This window comes from Rhinolophus sinicus, linkage group LG09 (genome assembly GCF_036562045.2).
Source record: "Rhinolophus sinicus isolate RSC01 linkage group LG09, ASM3656204v1, whole genome shotgun sequence".
Taxonomy (NCBI): domain Eukaryota; kingdom Metazoa; phylum Chordata; class Mammalia; order Chiroptera; family Rhinolophidae; genus Rhinolophus; species Rhinolophus sinicus.
Window position 1 is genome coordinate 40,100,867 of NC_133758.1, and position 18,159 is coordinate 40,119,025.

At 38.9% G+C, this 18,159-nt stretch overlaps 1 protein-coding gene across 1 annotated transcript in view; it reads right to left on the reverse strand.

Moving 5' to 3' along the window:
* LAMA3 (laminin subunit alpha 3) overlaps positions 1 to 18,159 on the reverse strand; it is a 258,618-nt gene that overhangs the window by 21,977 nt on the left and 218,482 nt on the right. The window contains exons 52-62 of the mRNA XM_074339734.1: positions 17,272 to 17,374; positions 15,185 to 15,301; positions 14,917 to 15,096; positions 14,278 to 14,420; positions 11,090 to 11,260; positions 9,522 to 9,673; positions 9,210 to 9,372; positions 8,656 to 8,789; positions 7,720 to 7,864; positions 4,336 to 4,455; positions 3,679 to 3,812 (exon numbers count right to left, since the gene is read on the reverse strand). Coding sequence (XP_074195835.1) covers positions 3,679 to 3,812; positions 4,336 to 4,455; positions 7,720 to 7,864; positions 8,656 to 8,789; positions 9,210 to 9,372; positions 9,522 to 9,673; positions 11,090 to 11,260; positions 14,278 to 14,420; positions 14,917 to 15,096; positions 15,185 to 15,301; positions 17,272 to 17,374 — 1,562 coding nt within the window. The remainder of the gene's footprint in view (positions 1 to 3,678; positions 3,813 to 4,335; positions 4,456 to 7,719; positions 7,865 to 8,655; positions 8,790 to 9,209; positions 9,373 to 9,521; positions 9,674 to 11,089; positions 11,261 to 14,277; positions 14,421 to 14,916; positions 15,097 to 15,184; positions 15,302 to 17,271; positions 17,375 to 18,159) is intronic.

The following is an 18,159-nucleotide window of genomic DNA, read 5'->3' on the forward strand; positions in this document are numbered from 1 at the left end:
AGTACATATTTTATGGTTATCTGCTCTCAAGGGATTTCTAAAATGCTACTTATTTTGTGACGCTGGGAAAACGTACTTCCTTTCTATGTGATTCTGCATTCTCACCTTTAAAAATGAACACAATAATGTTGACAGAAGACTGGCTAGAGTTCCCAAAAGATATAGAGACATAGAATAAGCACAGCATCTAGAATTGCTCTTCCACCCCTCCTGGAATAATGGCAGCGCATGGTAAGTCGGAAGTATATTAATAAATCAATATACTATAAATATTAATAAATATATAAATAACTTAATAAATGAGTAATTTATTAGAGCCTGGAATGCTCTAGAAAACTGTTTGCTCTTTTTTTTCTGTCCACTTTTAAGTTAGCCATGGGACACTCAGAAGAAACAAACTGTTACTTTTGGGTTCTAGTCAGTTATAAAAAATGTGGCTTGGTATTTAACCGATGCCAGGCTGGAATAATGGAAAGCACTGTCGGGCCTCATATGCTGTATCCTACACCTCCTAACTGTGCAATCTGGGCAAGGGGTTATCATGAGGACTAAATAAGTTGATGTGCAGGAAGTACTTGGAACCATACGTGGCACATAGTTGTGAACACCCAGGAAGTGTTTCTGACAGGCGACACAGTGCTGCTGTACAGCTGTAGGCTCCAGGGCCAGACTGCCTGGGTTCAAGTCCTATCCGTGCTGCCTGAGCAGGTGACCTAACTTCTCTGTGCCTCTGTGTGCTCATTTATACAATGGGAATGTTCTAATCTGTTTCATAGGGCTGTTGGGAGTGTAAATGAGTTAATATGTGTAACACACTCCAGCGGTGCTTGGTCCAGAGCACGGACACAATGTGAGATGGTAGGCTCGGTAACTACCCCCACAGTAATACAATCATTACAATGAGAGCCATTTCTAAAGCAGCTCTTCCTCTGTGGCTGCCTTGGCATTTCCCCTTTGATTTGTCTTCTGGATCTGTCTGGAGCTGAATTCACATAAAACATTAACATACATGAACCAACTGAAGTCCAGGCAAATATTTGTGCTTCTTAAACAAATGATGTACTAAGAAAAACACAAAGCTGATTTCATTATAAATCCTTAAGGCAGTTCACTTTTCTAAATGGAAGGGTGGCTGCATTCATTTTTACTCAATTCATTATAAACAGTTTAGCTACATGTAATATGCATAAAATTAAATTTTATTAAAGGAAAAGGAAGAAAGGAATCCTTACTGACATTGCAGCACGAGCTTAATTACTTTATAAAGATGGCTTTTTGCCTCAGAAAAGGAGAAAAGTTCATATGAATTCCTGGAGCTTGTCTATTTATACATATATTTAGATCCATTCTCTCTTTCATTTCAACATGTTTTAGACCCATCAAAATCTCCTGATGTCCTTCTTTCCATAAAGTATAGGTCAAAGGAAAAAGGTGGCAGAAAAGAAAAGAGGAAAAGAAAGGCCACTAACAAATACAGAGCACCTATTTTGTGCAAGGCATGGTGATTTTATCCTCACAATAACCAGAGGGAGATATTTTCTTATCTAACCATGGGCCAGGCACTGCGCTAACTCCTTTACTCTGAATCCTCACAACCACCCTAAGAGAGAGGCAGTAACTATGCCTGTTACAGGGGTAGCAGCAAGGAGGCTGCCGGAGGTTAACTTCCTCAAGGTCATGCGGCAGAAAAGTGGCAGCACTGGGATCTGAGGGGTCAGTGTGTCACATGAGCTAGTGTGACTCGAAGCCCTTGTGCCTTATGCTTACACAGTTTGTGTGACCACAGCACTTGGAACGATCGTGGCTCTTTCCCACAGAACAGTTATCTACAGCAGAGATGTTAAGAGATGGAAGATTTATCTCCACGATACTTTGGGGGCATTCTTGTTACTCTGGATCATTGAGGTCCACGAGTTCCAAGTCTACTCCAGTCTGCAGGGTCTGAACACACTTGCCAGAGGAATGTGGCTGCATAAGGGTTTAAGTTGCAGTATTCATGTGCCAGTACACTGGGGTGTGTGTGCATACCATGAGCCAATCCATTCACAAAAGCTTAGACAGGTCCCAGCCTGCCGGAGGCTGATTTCAGAGAGCAGTAAGAGCAAAATGTAATCCTAAACCCAGAACTGAGTACTTAGTAAATGTCTAATAGATCCTTGACTGGTTCTTACTTTTCAAATTATCTTTATTTTAATGTCTTATTATTATACCCCGTGACACAATGAGATCGGTCCTCAGGAAATATTTCTTGTTGGTTTGGGACCCTCTGGCATTATCAGAGGTGATTTTCTTCTCTCATGGGAGGCAGATGGGATTGACAGATTGTGACTTCTGACTATAATTTTAAACAAGATCTGGGTCCCCATTCCCGGAAGATATACTACAGTGAGAGGAGAAAACAGAACACCCACAAATCTCTTGGTCAAAGCTGTATCATTTAGAGATCACACTAGCTTGCTTTGCTCCACATTGCTTAAGCACTTACTGTCTGTAAGGGCCTTCCATTTACGCCAGGGGTCAGAAGGCCTCCCTCCTTTGAAAGAATTGCTCGCTGCCCCTACAGAGCTCAGCTATGGGTTATCAATAAAATTCCTCTGTGCCCACCCAGCCTCCCAGTGGCCCATGTCGGAGGGGTTTTCAGGACTCTCTGGCTCTCAGTTCTTCATCTGTAAAATTCAGAGGTTACATACCATGATCTACAAGGTCCTTCCCAGTTCAAAGCCTCTAAGGAGAAAAGACAGTCACTCCAAGCACTATTAAAGTGCTAAGCTTTCTCACCTGCATTTTTGTCTTTTGGGACAACCCTGACAACTTTAAAACAAAGATTAGTGCCTCCTTGCTAAGGATGGACCGATGCTCAAATGCATAAGGATTCTAGAAGGAAGAAACCTTTGCACAACACTTTATAAATCACATCTAGTACTCCTTCCAACTGATTAATAAATTAGAAAAAGAGTTAACTAGTCTTAGATCTCATATAAAAGTAATGATAATCAAACATTCTGGGAGCTCTCTTATCTTAGTCATGAAGCGGTCCTAACCCCTCTGGGTTATCTTCTTTTCGCACATTATCGTCAGCTATCTAAAAGCCTTTTTGGAGGATATCAACAAATTAACAAAATGGAAAAGTTACTTTTAAATACATTCCCAAAACGGTTTTTTTTCCTCATTCAGATTAAGTTTTACTTCTTTTCAAATGAATTTAATTAATTCATGTATTCATTAATCTGAGAAACATTTGTATGCCTTTTCCATGCTCAATAAAAGATAATAGGGCAGGTAATACAGATGTGCCTTTTATTCTAGAGCTGCTTCCTGAAGGCAGCAACCCCAGCTTTCAGTGCCCAGAGCTGCTTGTCAGGCATGGGACCATCTATGTTCACTACCTTTAAGGACCCCAGGGCCTCGGCCTCCATTCTAATTGGTAACATTGTGTTCCTTGTGGTTTCTCTCCTCCCAAGTATGACAGTGGGGGTGGTGCACAGTTCCCTCCCCCTCCCCCATTATCCAGTCTTCACAGCCTATTTTACTCTGTTGACTAACACTATTAATACTGAAAAGCTAACTTTTTGTGTTTATTTGCCATTAGAGTTTAAAAAGGTAAACTGATCAGTAGCAAGCATAACCACAAAGAGAAGCAATCTGCTTCTTTTTTTAAAAAAATACATATCATCTTACCTTTCCCTGATTGAAATTGGAATTCCTCCCAGATAATATGTGTTGAAATCAAATATTTCACCGTCAATTTTAACGTTTTGAGAATTCACTCTTATCAACATAAGTTCCTGGATTTTTCCAATGTTGATTTGAATCTTCAATAAATGACAGATGAGTTAGCGAGCAATGGGAAATAAAAGAATCACATTCACAGTGGTTCAGAGCTATTATATTTCTGTCTTCCTTCAGATTCATTTATATACACGGTAGAAGACTCTGAGCAGCGGCATTTTTGTATAAAATATAATATTAAAATATTTTAATAAAAATGTTTACATTTGAAATTAATCATGTTTTATATATGCCATATACCAGGGGTGCCAAAAAAGTGTATACACATGACTTGTATTCATCTTTTGTTATAGGTATATATTGAGTATTACAATTTTAATATAGTTTTTTCCTTTCTTAAAATGTGTACACATTTTTTTTGGCACCCTCTGTACTTACATATGTCATTATATATGTCATGCCCAAATGTTCATATTTTAAAAGCACATGTCCTTTAGTTAATAACTATAAATCTATCTGGTAACAGAAAAGTGTTTGGGGCACTGTCTTAATTTTAAAGGACGAAAGACCTTTAACAATTCAAGTAAGCAGGCTCAAAGGATATACCAAATGATCTTCCCCGTCGTTTATGAGGTCTTTAACTTTTTTTTCTTGTGGTGGCTCTGAATTCAGTTTGTATCGCACCAGGAGACTGCCATCTTCTATATTTAGAGAGATGAAGCGATCCTAGAGCATGGAAACAACGTAGATTACCAGGAGAATCAACAGAAGAAGAACTTAAGCACTGGAACTCAAGTCACTCTCAAATTACAGACTGCTCTCAGCTCCAGCTGCCTCCTTAATTAAAAGGGACAATAGTGCTGTAGAATCCAACTCCTGGGATGGGTATGATGGTTAAATGTTACAAGTCACGTTAAACATCATACACAGTGGTTGATAAACAAGGACACCAGAAATGCTAGCTATTATCATGATTTTGTTTCATAGCAATCTATAACTAGCACGTAAAAATGGAAACCGAAAAGATACAAATCTTTAATATAATGTGAAAACAAGACTGCTACCTTTTGGAGAGAGGTAGGGTCTTACTTAAATGCAGACATTTCCCACTATCTGTTTCCTCAGTTACTACGATGTCTCAGTCTCGTGTGCGGGCTCATCCCCCGTTACCTCCCATTTAAGTGCTGGGAGTTCTTCGGTATCCTGCATAGGTCCCCTTCCTCCCACCAGTCGTTGCCTCACAATCACTGTCATTCTGTTGGCTCCAAGTGAGGTGTGTCCATGAAGCCCAAATGTTTTCCTCCAGTATTTTCAGGGCTAGGTCTGTACATCTGATTATCTTATTGCTATTGGTGGCGTGATGCACAGATACTCAAATTCAGAATGTCTCTAACTGAACTCATGATGTACATGCCTCCCACCTGCTGCCAAGCCAGTCTCTCTGTCCTTCATGCTACTCTCTTTCCTCCTTTCTCTCTCTCACCACTAATCACCTTGCTGAGCCAGCCACAAACCCACTAGGAGTCATTCTTGACTCTTCCCAGCCAATCAAATCGTAATTCCACCATTTCTTAACTCTCTCTTCTATTATATGTCACCTAGTCTCAGTCACAACTCCTTCAGCTGGACAGCATGCACAGCAATAATACATTGTCCCCCCATGTTCACTCTGTCCCCTCTCAAATCCATTTTCTACAGAATGGTCTTTTGAATATGCCAGTGTGAGCACGTTACTCTCCTTTGCTCTCAGGATAAAGCCCTAACTCTCTAGCAGATGCTCTGAGGCCCTGACCACCCTTTCAGCTTCATTCCTCTGTGGTCCCTCTGCCTCTTTGTGCCCCACACGTGCCACCATTCAGTCCCTGAGTGCTCCCTGCTCTTCCTATGTCTAGGACATCTTCTTGCCCCTCCCCTCACATGGATTACCCTCTCCCCTTCAAATGCTGTCTTCTACTTGTCCTCCAGATCTCAGATTAAGTGTTAAGACAGGGGGATTGTAATGGTGGCACTAAATCTTCTATTTTGAGATTTGCATCTCTGGTATAATTTGATTTGACAAGTGTAATTTAGCTTGGGACTTTTTGAAAGCTTTCTTTTCTTTGCCTCTTAATAATTCTGCTTCCTATACATTTACTATGCAGCTTCAACTGTTCTGTTTACTTCAGCCCAGTGCAGGCCCTGTGACTTGGGAGAGGTTTTGCGTCTGTGTGGGATCCACTCCTGGCTCCAACTTAAATCTACATAACATATGCAAAGGTTGTGATAAGCAGCTTAACCGCACCTTCCCCCACCTCCAACTGCAGGCCAAAGCAATTTACATCCTGGTTAGAAAATATAAAAACTTGAGACCAAATAAAGACTCGATGCAGTAGTTTGCAGTAGTTTCCAGCAGACTCTGCCCAGCTGACCCTTCTCTTACTTTAATAAATCTTCCTTTGATATTTCTACCTGACTCGTGAATCTTTCACTGTCCACGAACGAGCGAGCAGACACAAAATTAAGCATCCTTTGTTCAAGAAATTCTTTACTGTTAAAAATCCTCATTACACCCCAAACTTACCCTTTATATGGCTCCTCACCATTGTGATGAATTAATGAACCAATTAATGAACATAAATTTGTTTAATATTTGTCTTTCCTCTCTAAAGTCCTTGGGGGCAAGAACCATGTCTGTCTTGGTTGATTCTGAATCCCCATCAGGGTGTAAGACACATACTTGAACCAGCCATCTCTTTAGTGGAAAGATAAGCTGAGGAATTTCTCCCATAGGGCTTGAAGGTTTGCTCTTACATAGTTCCCTGTTGATTAGAAGGCCTCTCTGAAGTCTTCTGCCAGATCCTTATCTACGAGAAAAATCATTCCTTATCTAGATCCTAAACCTTGCCCTTGGAAGCTAGTTAGGGTTCATCACACTCACAAGTAACAGAATAACATTGGTTTACTGAGCGTAATGAGCCATCCTACATAACAGCAGCACTCTAGATGATTTTCTCTTATCTGGTTACTAGCATATTGTATAGTAACTTTTCTTCTAATATAAGTAGTATTTCTGGTTGTTAGTCTCTAAGAACTTCAAAATGTAGCAGTTCTTGTGTTGGAAAACAACTGCCTTGTCCTGAAGATGCTGTGGGACTTCACAGCTCTCTGCATTCTTCTGGTAGGTCGGGACCTTCCCAACCCATCAAAACTGTTCAGCCTTGGAATCTCCAGGAAGGTCGAGACCGACCCCATAGAGGAGAGTTGGACCAGGCCTGTATTCCCACCTGGCAGGTAGAAGAGTCTGGTAAAATCCCAAGCTCTTTATTAATCCCACATTCTCAGACTAAAGATTCCATAGGTGGATCCATATTTCTCCAGAAATGCTACTTATGGAGCAACTACAGAAGGGCTGTTCATAGGAGCAGCCAACTCCAGGCCCATCGACAAGCAGATGGCGCTAACGATAACTTACAGAGCGCCACTTTGGACTTTTCCAAACTAGTCGATTTTAAAATGGCCTCTAGGAATCTCACCTGCTTGATAACAGAGAAGCTTCCGTGTCTTGGGAAAGCAAGGGTCAGGTTGATAAAGACAACCCCACAGAGCCTGACAAAAATCAGACCAAGATGCAAAGAGCAGGAGGTGAAACAGTCTAGCTCTCAGAGACCCCAGGAGGTCTTCACATGTTTTCAGGCAGAGTATAAGTCAATTATTAGGCAAACAGTAATTTTCAAAGAGTGAAATTGACAATGAGAATAGAATGGGAAAGGGGGCAATTTCTCCCACATTTTGGTGGCATGTTCTCAAATTCCTGATTACTTACTTGTCTTATTAAGATACATACTCCCATCGCCAAACAAAGTAGAATTGGGCCAAGGGAAAGGATGCAGGTAACATTTGCAGGTAATACAGTCTTTCAGATCTAGTTGGTTGTTTAATAACTCAGTTACCCCCAAGGGGACTGATTGAATAGACATATTAGCTAATATTTAGATGCTTATTATAGTTTACCTGGTTTTCTGCAAAAAACAGCAAACCTCTGTCCAAAGTGGTCTGAATTGTCTGTGAAAAGGTTAGGAAGGAAGCCTTCGATTGAGTTGAAACTCGTGCATAGCCTGTGCCTTCAAAATAACTTTTGTCTGACTCTTCCTTTCTCCTGTCAACATGAATCATTATACGTTAGAACATGGCAGCAAAGTATTACCACACAAGTGTGTTTATTGATACGACATGCTATCTAAAAAACAGCAAAGCACATACAATCTAGTTGTCGTGATTTTTTAAAGAAGAGGAAACATATTTAAAATGTTAAAATGGCTAGCGATTTCTCCTGGATGTTTTCTTATACTCTATGATAAGGAAACCTTAGCTCAACAAAGATAACAGTCAAGAGTCCTTTTTGGAAATATCTATTTAGGCATAGCAGCTGATGAGCTTGAAATGTAAGAAATTGTTAACTTGAAATATAATACTTTTATCCTGAGTAATAAGTACTTAATCTGTTCCATATTAGAATATTCCAAATCCTTTTAAGTAGAGGGAAGGTCAGGAGTTCAAGGCAGAAATTTTCAAATAGGTACAGGTATCAGAGTACCTAGAAAGTCATGGTGTACTTTGTGGACCATTAGTTTTTGGAAATTTACAGTCAATATATATTTGTGTGCCTAAATCAGGTACCGTCTAACACTGAATATTGTGTGGTGGAAAGCACCAAAAATTTAAGAAAGATTTATTTTTTTCAAAATTGAGAAAACCTTATCAATCTAACATACAAATGAAGAAAAGGCTGCCATTATCAGATTTTAGGGATGGACTAGCATTGATGCATGAAAGAATGATTTAAGAATTGCTGGCAGCTAGTCACATCAACAGCATCTCACTGGCTATCCTTTACCCGCAAGTTAACAAAATCAGTTATAGAGACACTAGTTTTTAGCTTTTACTTACCTTCTACAAGGCTCTACTTCTGTTGTGTTGAGATTAAAAGTTTTTTTGAAGTTGTACAAGCTCAGAACATTTTCATTGAGATCATCTAATTCAATACAACCTTTGTACGGAGAGAATTTCAGTCTACTAGGAAGCTGAAAAAAATGAAATGAAAATCTACTGATTGAACAAAGCACAATGATCAACTTGATCAAGAAATAGTATGAATCTATCACTTAAATATCAACATAGAATAGGGGTTCAGAATGTGGACCCTGGAACTCAATTCCCTGGCTTTGCTATTTACTAGCTGTATGACCTTGGGCAGGTTATTCAACCTCTTGGTCTATTTCCTCATCTGTGAAGTGTGAATAATGATGCTTTTTAAATTAATATACTTAAACCTAGATCACTGCACATAGGACATCCTCAAGTATTAGCTATTATCACTGGATAAGCTTTAAGAATATATAGTTAAATCCAGTTTATACATGATTCATAATTTGAGACATGAGGTCATTGTACCAAATTAAAACTTAAATATTTTCACTCAGTGAAATAACATTTGCACTTACTCTAAAATCAGGTGGGTAACTTCCAACATAAAACACAACATTTTCAGGATCCAGATTCAGGAGTGTGTTGCTATTTCCACTGTCCATGTCATGTAAGTGAGGTGTTTCCGGTTTATTGGATGTGGCTCGTTTGGTGTAATTGAGCTTTGCAAACTGATAAATTCTGTTTAAAAATAAATTAGACAATAAAGTTACATAACATTTTATGCAAAAAAGAAAAAAGAAATCAAAGCCATGATATTAAAAATGGGGTTCAGACACAAGTACAATTGAAGTTTAGTGAGTGTAAGTCAGTTTAACACAGACTTGTACCTCTGAAACTTCACCCGGTCCATAACCGCCTCCTGAGTTTCACTTTCTGTCAAGGTCTGGTCCACTTGGAGTTCAGCCTCGCGGTCGCCCAGGTTGTAGACACACCTGAGCTGGCCATCTACGACCGCCATGCCGATGTAGTCCCTGGAGGCCTGGAAGTGTAAAGTCCGTCTCAGAGCACGTCACACACTGCTTTCTTTCAACTTGCCAGCCCAAGAGAGAGCATTTCAAATCACTAATGGGTTTTATGCAATAAGCCATGAGCAGACAGAATAAATGAGGTATATCCTTGCACCGAGTAACACAGACAGAACACTTAATTAATGATGTCTGAGCTGTCTTTGTTCATGGTATAGTGTGCTCATTTATTCACTCCCCCATTTGCTCAATCTGCAAATATTTGCTGAGCACCAGCCAGCAAGATGAAGCAGACATGGGCTCAGGTCTCCATTAGATTTTAGTCTGGGAAGGGAGATAAGCCGTTTTTGTTCTCTCCGTACCATACAATGTTCTCTTAACACGTTGTGCATCCCTCTGTGATAACACCTAGCACCCTATGTACTATCACGGTCAGCTACATATGTTATCTTTCTTCCCCGTTAGAATATGAGCATTTTAAGGAGACACAAAATTTTTAAAATTGTGCTAAAATAGATCATTTAAACCAGTTTGAAGTGTACCTTAAATACATTCAAGAAACACATTCTTGTTTATCATAAATATAGGATATGGTATTTAGTAGGTAACTGGTATAAATTTGTTGAAGGAATAAAGTAATGTCATTTTGTCATAATACAAAGCAAAAAATCATGACCTCGAAACATGAACGAGTGATTAATAATAGTGTCAATTTTAGGAATCGTTAATTATGGAGTCCACTAGTGACAGTCAACCATTTCTTACTGGACAGAATTTTCAAAAACCGTGTTTCAGATATTTCTTTTCCAAAAATTGTTTCTTGTCCCAATCAGTGATTAACTTTTCCTCTGACAATTAAGTTGAACAAATGCATTTTAACTGGAGGGATTAAAAGCTAAAATGAACTGTTCATAACGTCAGTAGTGGCTTAAAGAATTTAGAATTATAAAGAGATGGGGCAACTGGATTTCTGATTAATTAGCTAGGAGCGGCTTCATTTGTTCCAGTCCTCATCTACAGATGGTCCCCGCCCCCACAGACTTGAGGAAGGGCTGGGGCTGGATGTTCTGAAGAAGAGAAGAGGGTCATAATTCTGTGAGGAAGAACTACTGTTGATTTCCATGAAGTCTTAATATTGTGGCCCTGCTCATGTGGGGAGAGAGGCTAACCTTTAACCCCAGGCGTGTATGTTCTCTGGGTACACATGTGTGCCCATGTGTTGGGCCCTTCAGGTAAGGCCTCTAATCTGCCAGCAGAGAACAATCTGTGACTGACAAGTCCACTCATAGCACCATAAGAGGTAGTGGAATTTGTTGACATGTTGGTGGGATTTCCTCCTGCTGTGCCAATGGCAGTGACACAGTGGTATCATGCATCTCAAAAGCTGTATTTTGTTTTAAAAACAAAAGAAATATCAAAGCAATACTTACATCTTTATTTCCAAGGTACATCACAAACATATTCTCAGTCCCCCCATTCTGTCTTGATTCAGGTCTTTGGAGAAACAAAGAAAGAGACGTGTATCCTTTCAAATCTTCCAGGTCATTTGGCAGCCGGACTTCAACTCCAGATTTACCATTGAACCTCATGGGGATGGCGACCTGCAAGGGAAAGATCTATGGTATTAATCTGTGAGGAAAGTGGGCGTGCTCAGGGTGGTAGATTGTGACTTTGTAGCAACTCCTTTGAACTGTTTACAAGTTGTTAGGATAAAGAGCAAAAGACTGCGAATGTCTCCTAGACCTGGATTATGAACTCGTGAAACTGTTTCAGAAGCTGAGTAATAAAACATTTATGTTCTTTCTGTTTTTCAGCCCCCTGATCTTTGAGAAGTGCATTTCATTCTCTGTGCAGAAATATAATCATTATTATAATAATAATCCCAACCCAGGCAGGTTTTGTGTCGATGAGCTAACACGTATGGAAACACTTAGCACGACACCTGGCATATAGTAAATACATGATACAATCAAAAATATTTTTAACTGGCATATAGTAAATACATAATACAATCAAAAATATTTTTAAAGGAGTTTTTTAAGGAACTGTTTCCCATGAGCATATTATATGCTATGGTTGCATTTATTACAGACATTCATTCGTAAAAATGTGTGCATCAAAGCTCTCTAAATTAGTGCTTCTTAAACTATGGTGAAGGAACTCTTTTTTTTTTTTTTGGTCTAATCTGTCCCGGACCAAATCTTTTGTAAAATATATTAAAAATTAAATTACTAGAAAAATGAAATATAGAAGGTATTTTTCCACTGATCCCATGCTTGGATGTTGAGGCAATTCAAATTTAAAAGTTTCTACACATTTACTCTCAATTTTGTGCTTATGTATAACAGACAAGTAACAAAAACTCTCTGATGAAAACTGGTCTATGGACCAGCTTGAGTAGCTCTGCATTAAAACAAAATAAATATTCTCTAACAAATAACACTCCTGGCATGATACTGACGCCAACTCATCACTTTACCTACCAAGCATTTAACTGTTTATGGAGAACCTTGTATGTAGTGGTGGATGGGGCTTAGTGACACATGAGCTATAATATCGTCAAAGTGTTCATGACTGAGCTCTTCTCCCCCACGTGTACAGGCTCATTTTATGCCTCTTTCTTCTACTCACCCTCTGCCCTCCAGTATACCCAAGTTGATCCTGAGTCTTTCCTGGCATGCTCGGTGATTTTTGTCACCTGGAAAACTACCACTTATTAAAAGATTTTTTTTAATTAAGAAAATATTTCATGAATACAAAAACAGATGGAGAATATACCTGTATATGCAACCATCTTAAGAAATCAAACATTACTGACATTACTGATGTAATTGAAGCCCCCTGCAGAGCCCACCTTGTCCCCATTCCCCTCTCCCTTTCAGAGGTCACCACTGCCCTAAATTTGGATTCCCATGTATAGTTCCATGCATGTTTATATTTTTACTAAATATTCATTTATCTATAAACTGTAACCAGTCTTATTTGTCATGTTTTAAATATTTTTTATACAAATGGTATCCTGCTGTACACAGCCTACTACAGCTTGCTCTCTTTGCCTCACTCTCTTTTTAGATTTAGCCATATTGATATACCTGGCTCCAGCTCACTCATGTTTATTGTTGTATGGTCTTTCGCTGTATAAATTTATCACAGTTCTATCCATCTCCTGCTGATGGACATTTGTTTTTTTTCCAATTTTTTGGTGTGTGGTTATAAGCTGTGCTGCATGGAACATTCCTGTACGTGTCCTTTAGTGACATTCTGAGACTCTCCAGGTAGAAATGTATATTTCCAAGACCCGCATAACACAACTTTTTCCAGCCTCTTAGTCTTATCTGTTCACCAGTTGTCACCTATAGCAGCTGGGTAGCAACCTGAGTCCAGGACTATGGGTTAATTATCTGTGTGTCTTCATTACCCAGGAGAGTGCCACATAAGCCAGGTGTCCAAAAGCACTTGCTGATTATTTTTTATTTTATTACTTTCCACTTACATGGTACTGTTAGCCAAGAACTGTTTTACATTAGCTCACTTAATCCTAATAGTCTCATGAGTTCCGTACTGTTATTTACCCTGCTTACAGATGAAGCAACTGAGGCATAGAGAAGTGAAGTGGCTGACACAGGACTCACAGCTCATAAGCGACAGAGCTAGCACCAAAATCAAGGCAATCTGGTTTAGTTCACCAGCTCTTAACCACTGTGCTATTATACAATTCAACTTTTGTTGAATAAATTAATGAATGAACATAGAAGGGCAAAAGCTAGAAACACATTCTCTTTCATTTGAAAGCATTTGTGGGCATGAAGAGAGTAGTCTCTCCTGCACTATGCCTTATGCTCTTTTTTTTTTCCCTGCTAAAGGTTTTATGTGGAGAGTACTTCTTTTTCCTAAAAGAAAAGGCAGCACTCGAGGCTCACAAGAAGTAATATGAGCCAGAAATCAATGACAGTGCCTCTGGGGTGGTGACATTCTGACTTGGTTTTCCAACTTCCTATTTCCAAATACTACATCTCACAAGAGGGTGGCTGAAAAATATATGATATTTCACTAATATTGTGTTAGGGCAAAACACATTGTGGAAGAGAAGTGTCAGGAATTCAAGTAAATAAGGTCAGGTTAAAATGAGAAAGGCTGATGGATCAGTGCTCCAGCGATGGAAAATTGCTATAATCCCATGTTCAGAACACTGCCGGTGCTGGCAGGAACCATTCCTCTATCCCCAATAAAGGTGGATTCCACAACTTTCAAATTACAATAAGAAAGTAGGTCCTGTGTAGTATCATATCAACACATTGTGATCAGAGAACCCTTACTTGAACTTGCAGTAACACTCTACCAGCCGGGGCCTGGAGGATTCTTCTTCCTGCCTGCGTAAACTCACTGGGAAGGAAAGTGCTTCTGGTCCCTGACATACCAGATCATTTAGGAGATGTAGGTGATGTGCACTTTTGAAGGATAATAGGAGGAAATCAACTTTCACATTTCAAGGAACCAAACAATTATGGCAAGAAAGACAACTGGCCCTTGAGTAAGTAAATGCCTTTCCTTTCTTGATGAATGTGGTAACTTATCAAAGAATGAGCCTTGGTGCCTGGCAATGAGGGGACACACCTACCTTATTTGCAGCATCTCTGGCCTGCTGAATTAGCTCTCGTATGCGGTCCACATCGTCAGAGATATTGCCCAGTGGCAACAGCTGTTGGTTGATACTTTCAATCTTGCTCAAAAGATCAGGCAGTTTGTTGGTTAATTTCTTTACTATTGGTGAAATTACAAAACAGAAATTTGTGAGTTGAGAAAAGATTAAATACAGATGTTTTCATTGATAGTATTTGTCAAGTGGTATGTTTGGGTCCCAAATGTTGGACAGGATGACTCAGAATCGGGTAATACCTTTTCTAAATATTTCAGGGATTTTATTCTGCAATCTAGATATCAAATCATCTTTCTTGACCACTATAGAAAAACATAAGTCTTTGTTTTTTGATTCTTAATATCAATCACAGTGCAATACCTCTTGGTTCAGGGACCTATACCTCCACTCTATAAAAGAGAAAATAAACAGCAATGTTAATATGTCCTACCAGGTCCTTTTAACTATTAGAATACCCATCCTCTGAATTTGTTATGTGAAGCTGTTTTCTAATACTTTAATTTCCAAGGTTAGACTTTACTGGGGAAGAATTTAAATTGACCAAAGCACATAACAATGGAGAAAATGGACAATGTGTCCTGGTCCAAGAACGTCTGGTACCTGAGTTATCCGCATCAGTAAGAGCCTTGTTGAAGTCTTCACTCTGTGTGCTCCCATAAGTATCCTTAAGTCTTTCCACATCTGTCTGAATGGGATTGAGCCCATCTAGAACCTCATTTGTGATGTCGTTGGCACTTCTGACCATACTCTTTGCACTATTGATCATACCGCTGATGTCATCTAATGCACATACAAATAGGGAGGTGTAAGTATCTAAAATGTTGGACAAAATAAGCCAAGTACGGTGGTGGGTTCAGGAGATGCTGACCTCTCTCTATCCCAAGAAGATGATCGCGGATGGCAGTGATATTGGTATCCATCACCTCTTTCTGAACTGTCATACTTTCCAGAGTTTGCTGTAGGTTGTTCAGAGCTGGACTGATTTCTAAAATAAAAGATAGCATTAAGAGGCAATTACTCTGTGGATTTTGATTCTGCATTGGTATTGGTAGCTCCCGGAGTAGCCAGTGTCTACACAGCATTGAGCAGACCTGTGCTTCAGGGGTCACTCCTCTGCATGTGCCTAGACCCACAACCCCAGGGTGCTCTGTGTACAGAGGTCAGGAACATATCAGAACCTGTGGTACTAGGCTCCTTGGAAATGCACATGAAGAAAGAGAGGGGCTTAATAACCTAGCAGAAGGCTTAACTTCCACTCCGTTCAGGACAGAAGTCTCCGCCCTGTAAAGAAAGGGATGTGTTTGTCTAGTTCAACTGCACTGCTATGTCCCAGCCCAAAGTGCCATGTCTGGTATTAGTCGGGGCTTAATATTAGTACATATTTATTGAATGAATGAATGACTATAGGAACAGATGAACAAATGAATGAATAATACAGAAAGGATGGCTCTTCAGTCAGAGTATAAGAAAGGAATGTTGTTGCTAGAGCTTCATCCAAGCAAACACACACACAAGTAGGCATCGTTTGTTTCTGTTCATTTCCAAACTGACACATTTAAGGAAATTCAGTGAAAGGAACAGAGTTCACAGACATTCCTAGCAGATAATATTGACACTTTGGGGTCATGGAAAATGACCAGTGAATGCTTTAAGACCAAATTGATAATAGATGGCTTAAATTATGATCCCAAAACTGGTTTAAATAATGTAGACTAAAAACGTTATGATCTGTCTATGCAGAATCTAACAACAACAACAAAAAGCTCAGAGAATAGATTGGTGGTTGCCAGATGTGGGGGGGTTGGGGGTTGAGAGAAATGGGTGAAGGGGGTCAAAGAGTAAAAAGTAAATAAACAAATAAATAAATAAATAAAGGTGGTAGAAAACAAAAGAAAAAATAACAATGTAGTTTGCATCCTAAGTCTGTTTAAAACACTTCACCTTAGCTCTAATTTTATAAAGGGAGCAGATGTCATACAAGGAAATTTCAATTCTTGACATTTTCTAGGCAAATGATTATATGTTAATGCATATTTTTGTATTTTGTTTTTCATGTATTTAATTTAAATACATACATACATACACACATAGATAAATTTATTATTGGTGCAAAAGTAATTGTGGTTTAAATGGTTAAAAATAGGCGCAGCTGGTTAGCTCAGTTGATTAGAGTGTGTGCGCTTAGCAATAAGGTTGCTGGTTCGATTCCCACATGGGCCAGTGAGCTGCACCCTCCACAACCAGATTGAAGACAATGAGCTGATGGGTCCTGGAAAAACACACTGATCCCCAATATTCCCCAGTAAAAATCAAAAAAATAAAAATAAATTAATTAAAGGTTAAAAATAATTGTAAAAACCGCAATAACTTTTGCACCAACCTGACAGTAGAAGAAACCAGATAAAATCAAGAGACAGGAATTTGGTGAGATTGAGACAATTTAATTCTTAAAAAAAATTTAAATAAGTGGATAATTTTCAAAGATAAAATTTATGATTAAAAAATTCTTATGCTTTACAGTAGTAGTGGGTTTTGGTACTTTTAAATTGCTTAGATTTTAGGACTTATGAAAATTTGAAGCAGTTACACTGATGACCTGAAACTAATGATCTTGACCTTACATAAAAAACCAGCACTGCACATACCTCTATGCTGTGTGGGTTCCAGTGTCGTGGTCACAGGTGGATTAAATTAAATAGACCCCCAAAGTCCATGACAAAATAGGCCTATCACCCTCCAGATTTATTAATATTCACGAGGTTCTGGTTAATTCAGTATATCTTAGACTATTAAGTAGAAATATTAAATCTATAAAATAAACCATGGATTTACAAATCTGTGCCAATGCTGAGATTCAAGAAGAGCATTTGTTTCTAGGGCTGCCTCTCCTGGTCCTATATGTTGTTTTCAAGCCGTTGATTATCCTGACCACCCCCCAACCCCCGTCCCCCATACCTTGTTGTAGCTTCTTCTGTGTTATCTTGGCTTCATTTAACAGCCTATCACTCTCAGAACTCAGCCTTTTCGCTTTTGCTGCAAGATCTTCCTTTATCACTGTCTGAAAGCAAAGTGTTTATCAGTCTCAAGCACGTGGTATACCTTAGGGAACATGGAGGAAGATTTTTCATCCTATCCTAAAGACCTTATCTTTAATTTTTAAAGGATGAGGAAGAGGTTTAAAAAGATTGTTCCTTAAAAGAGAGTTAGGGCTCTAGGTAGACATTTGTGACTTGGGGAGGTGGACCCATCTCTAGTGACATATTAACGAATTATGTAACACCTGTCTCATTTCCTCACTGTCCCTTGTACAATACATTCTGCAATAACTGAAGACAAAACTGAATTGCTTTTAGGTTTTTAATCTTTGGGCAATAAAAGTCTTTGACCTTCCAAGAAGGCCTTTTCCCTAATTCTTGGATATTTCATATTTTGTTATTGATTTTTAAATATAGGAATATAATATGGTGCATATAAGATCCTATAGGATTCCACAGACATGTGTAGGTGTAAGACAAAGAATAGGAAATAAATGGTTGTCAAATTGTGTACAAAAATCTCTCTCTTCTTTGGTAAATGTTAATACTTAATCACAGCCTAAAGGCATACCTTATAAGAAGCAAGATACAATATTTACCTTGGTTCAAAATTGATAATCACTGTAATTTCTCTCTGGTTGTACAAAGTTTTAAAAATTGTGCTACATATATCAGTCGAGTAAATACAGAAATGACCCATATCTAGAGCAAGTTCAAATCTATTCTATATGACAAGTTCAGATGTCACATAATGCTTTTTTATATTCCTCAGTGCACGCAGAATGAAAATAAGAAAGTGTGCCTTCTC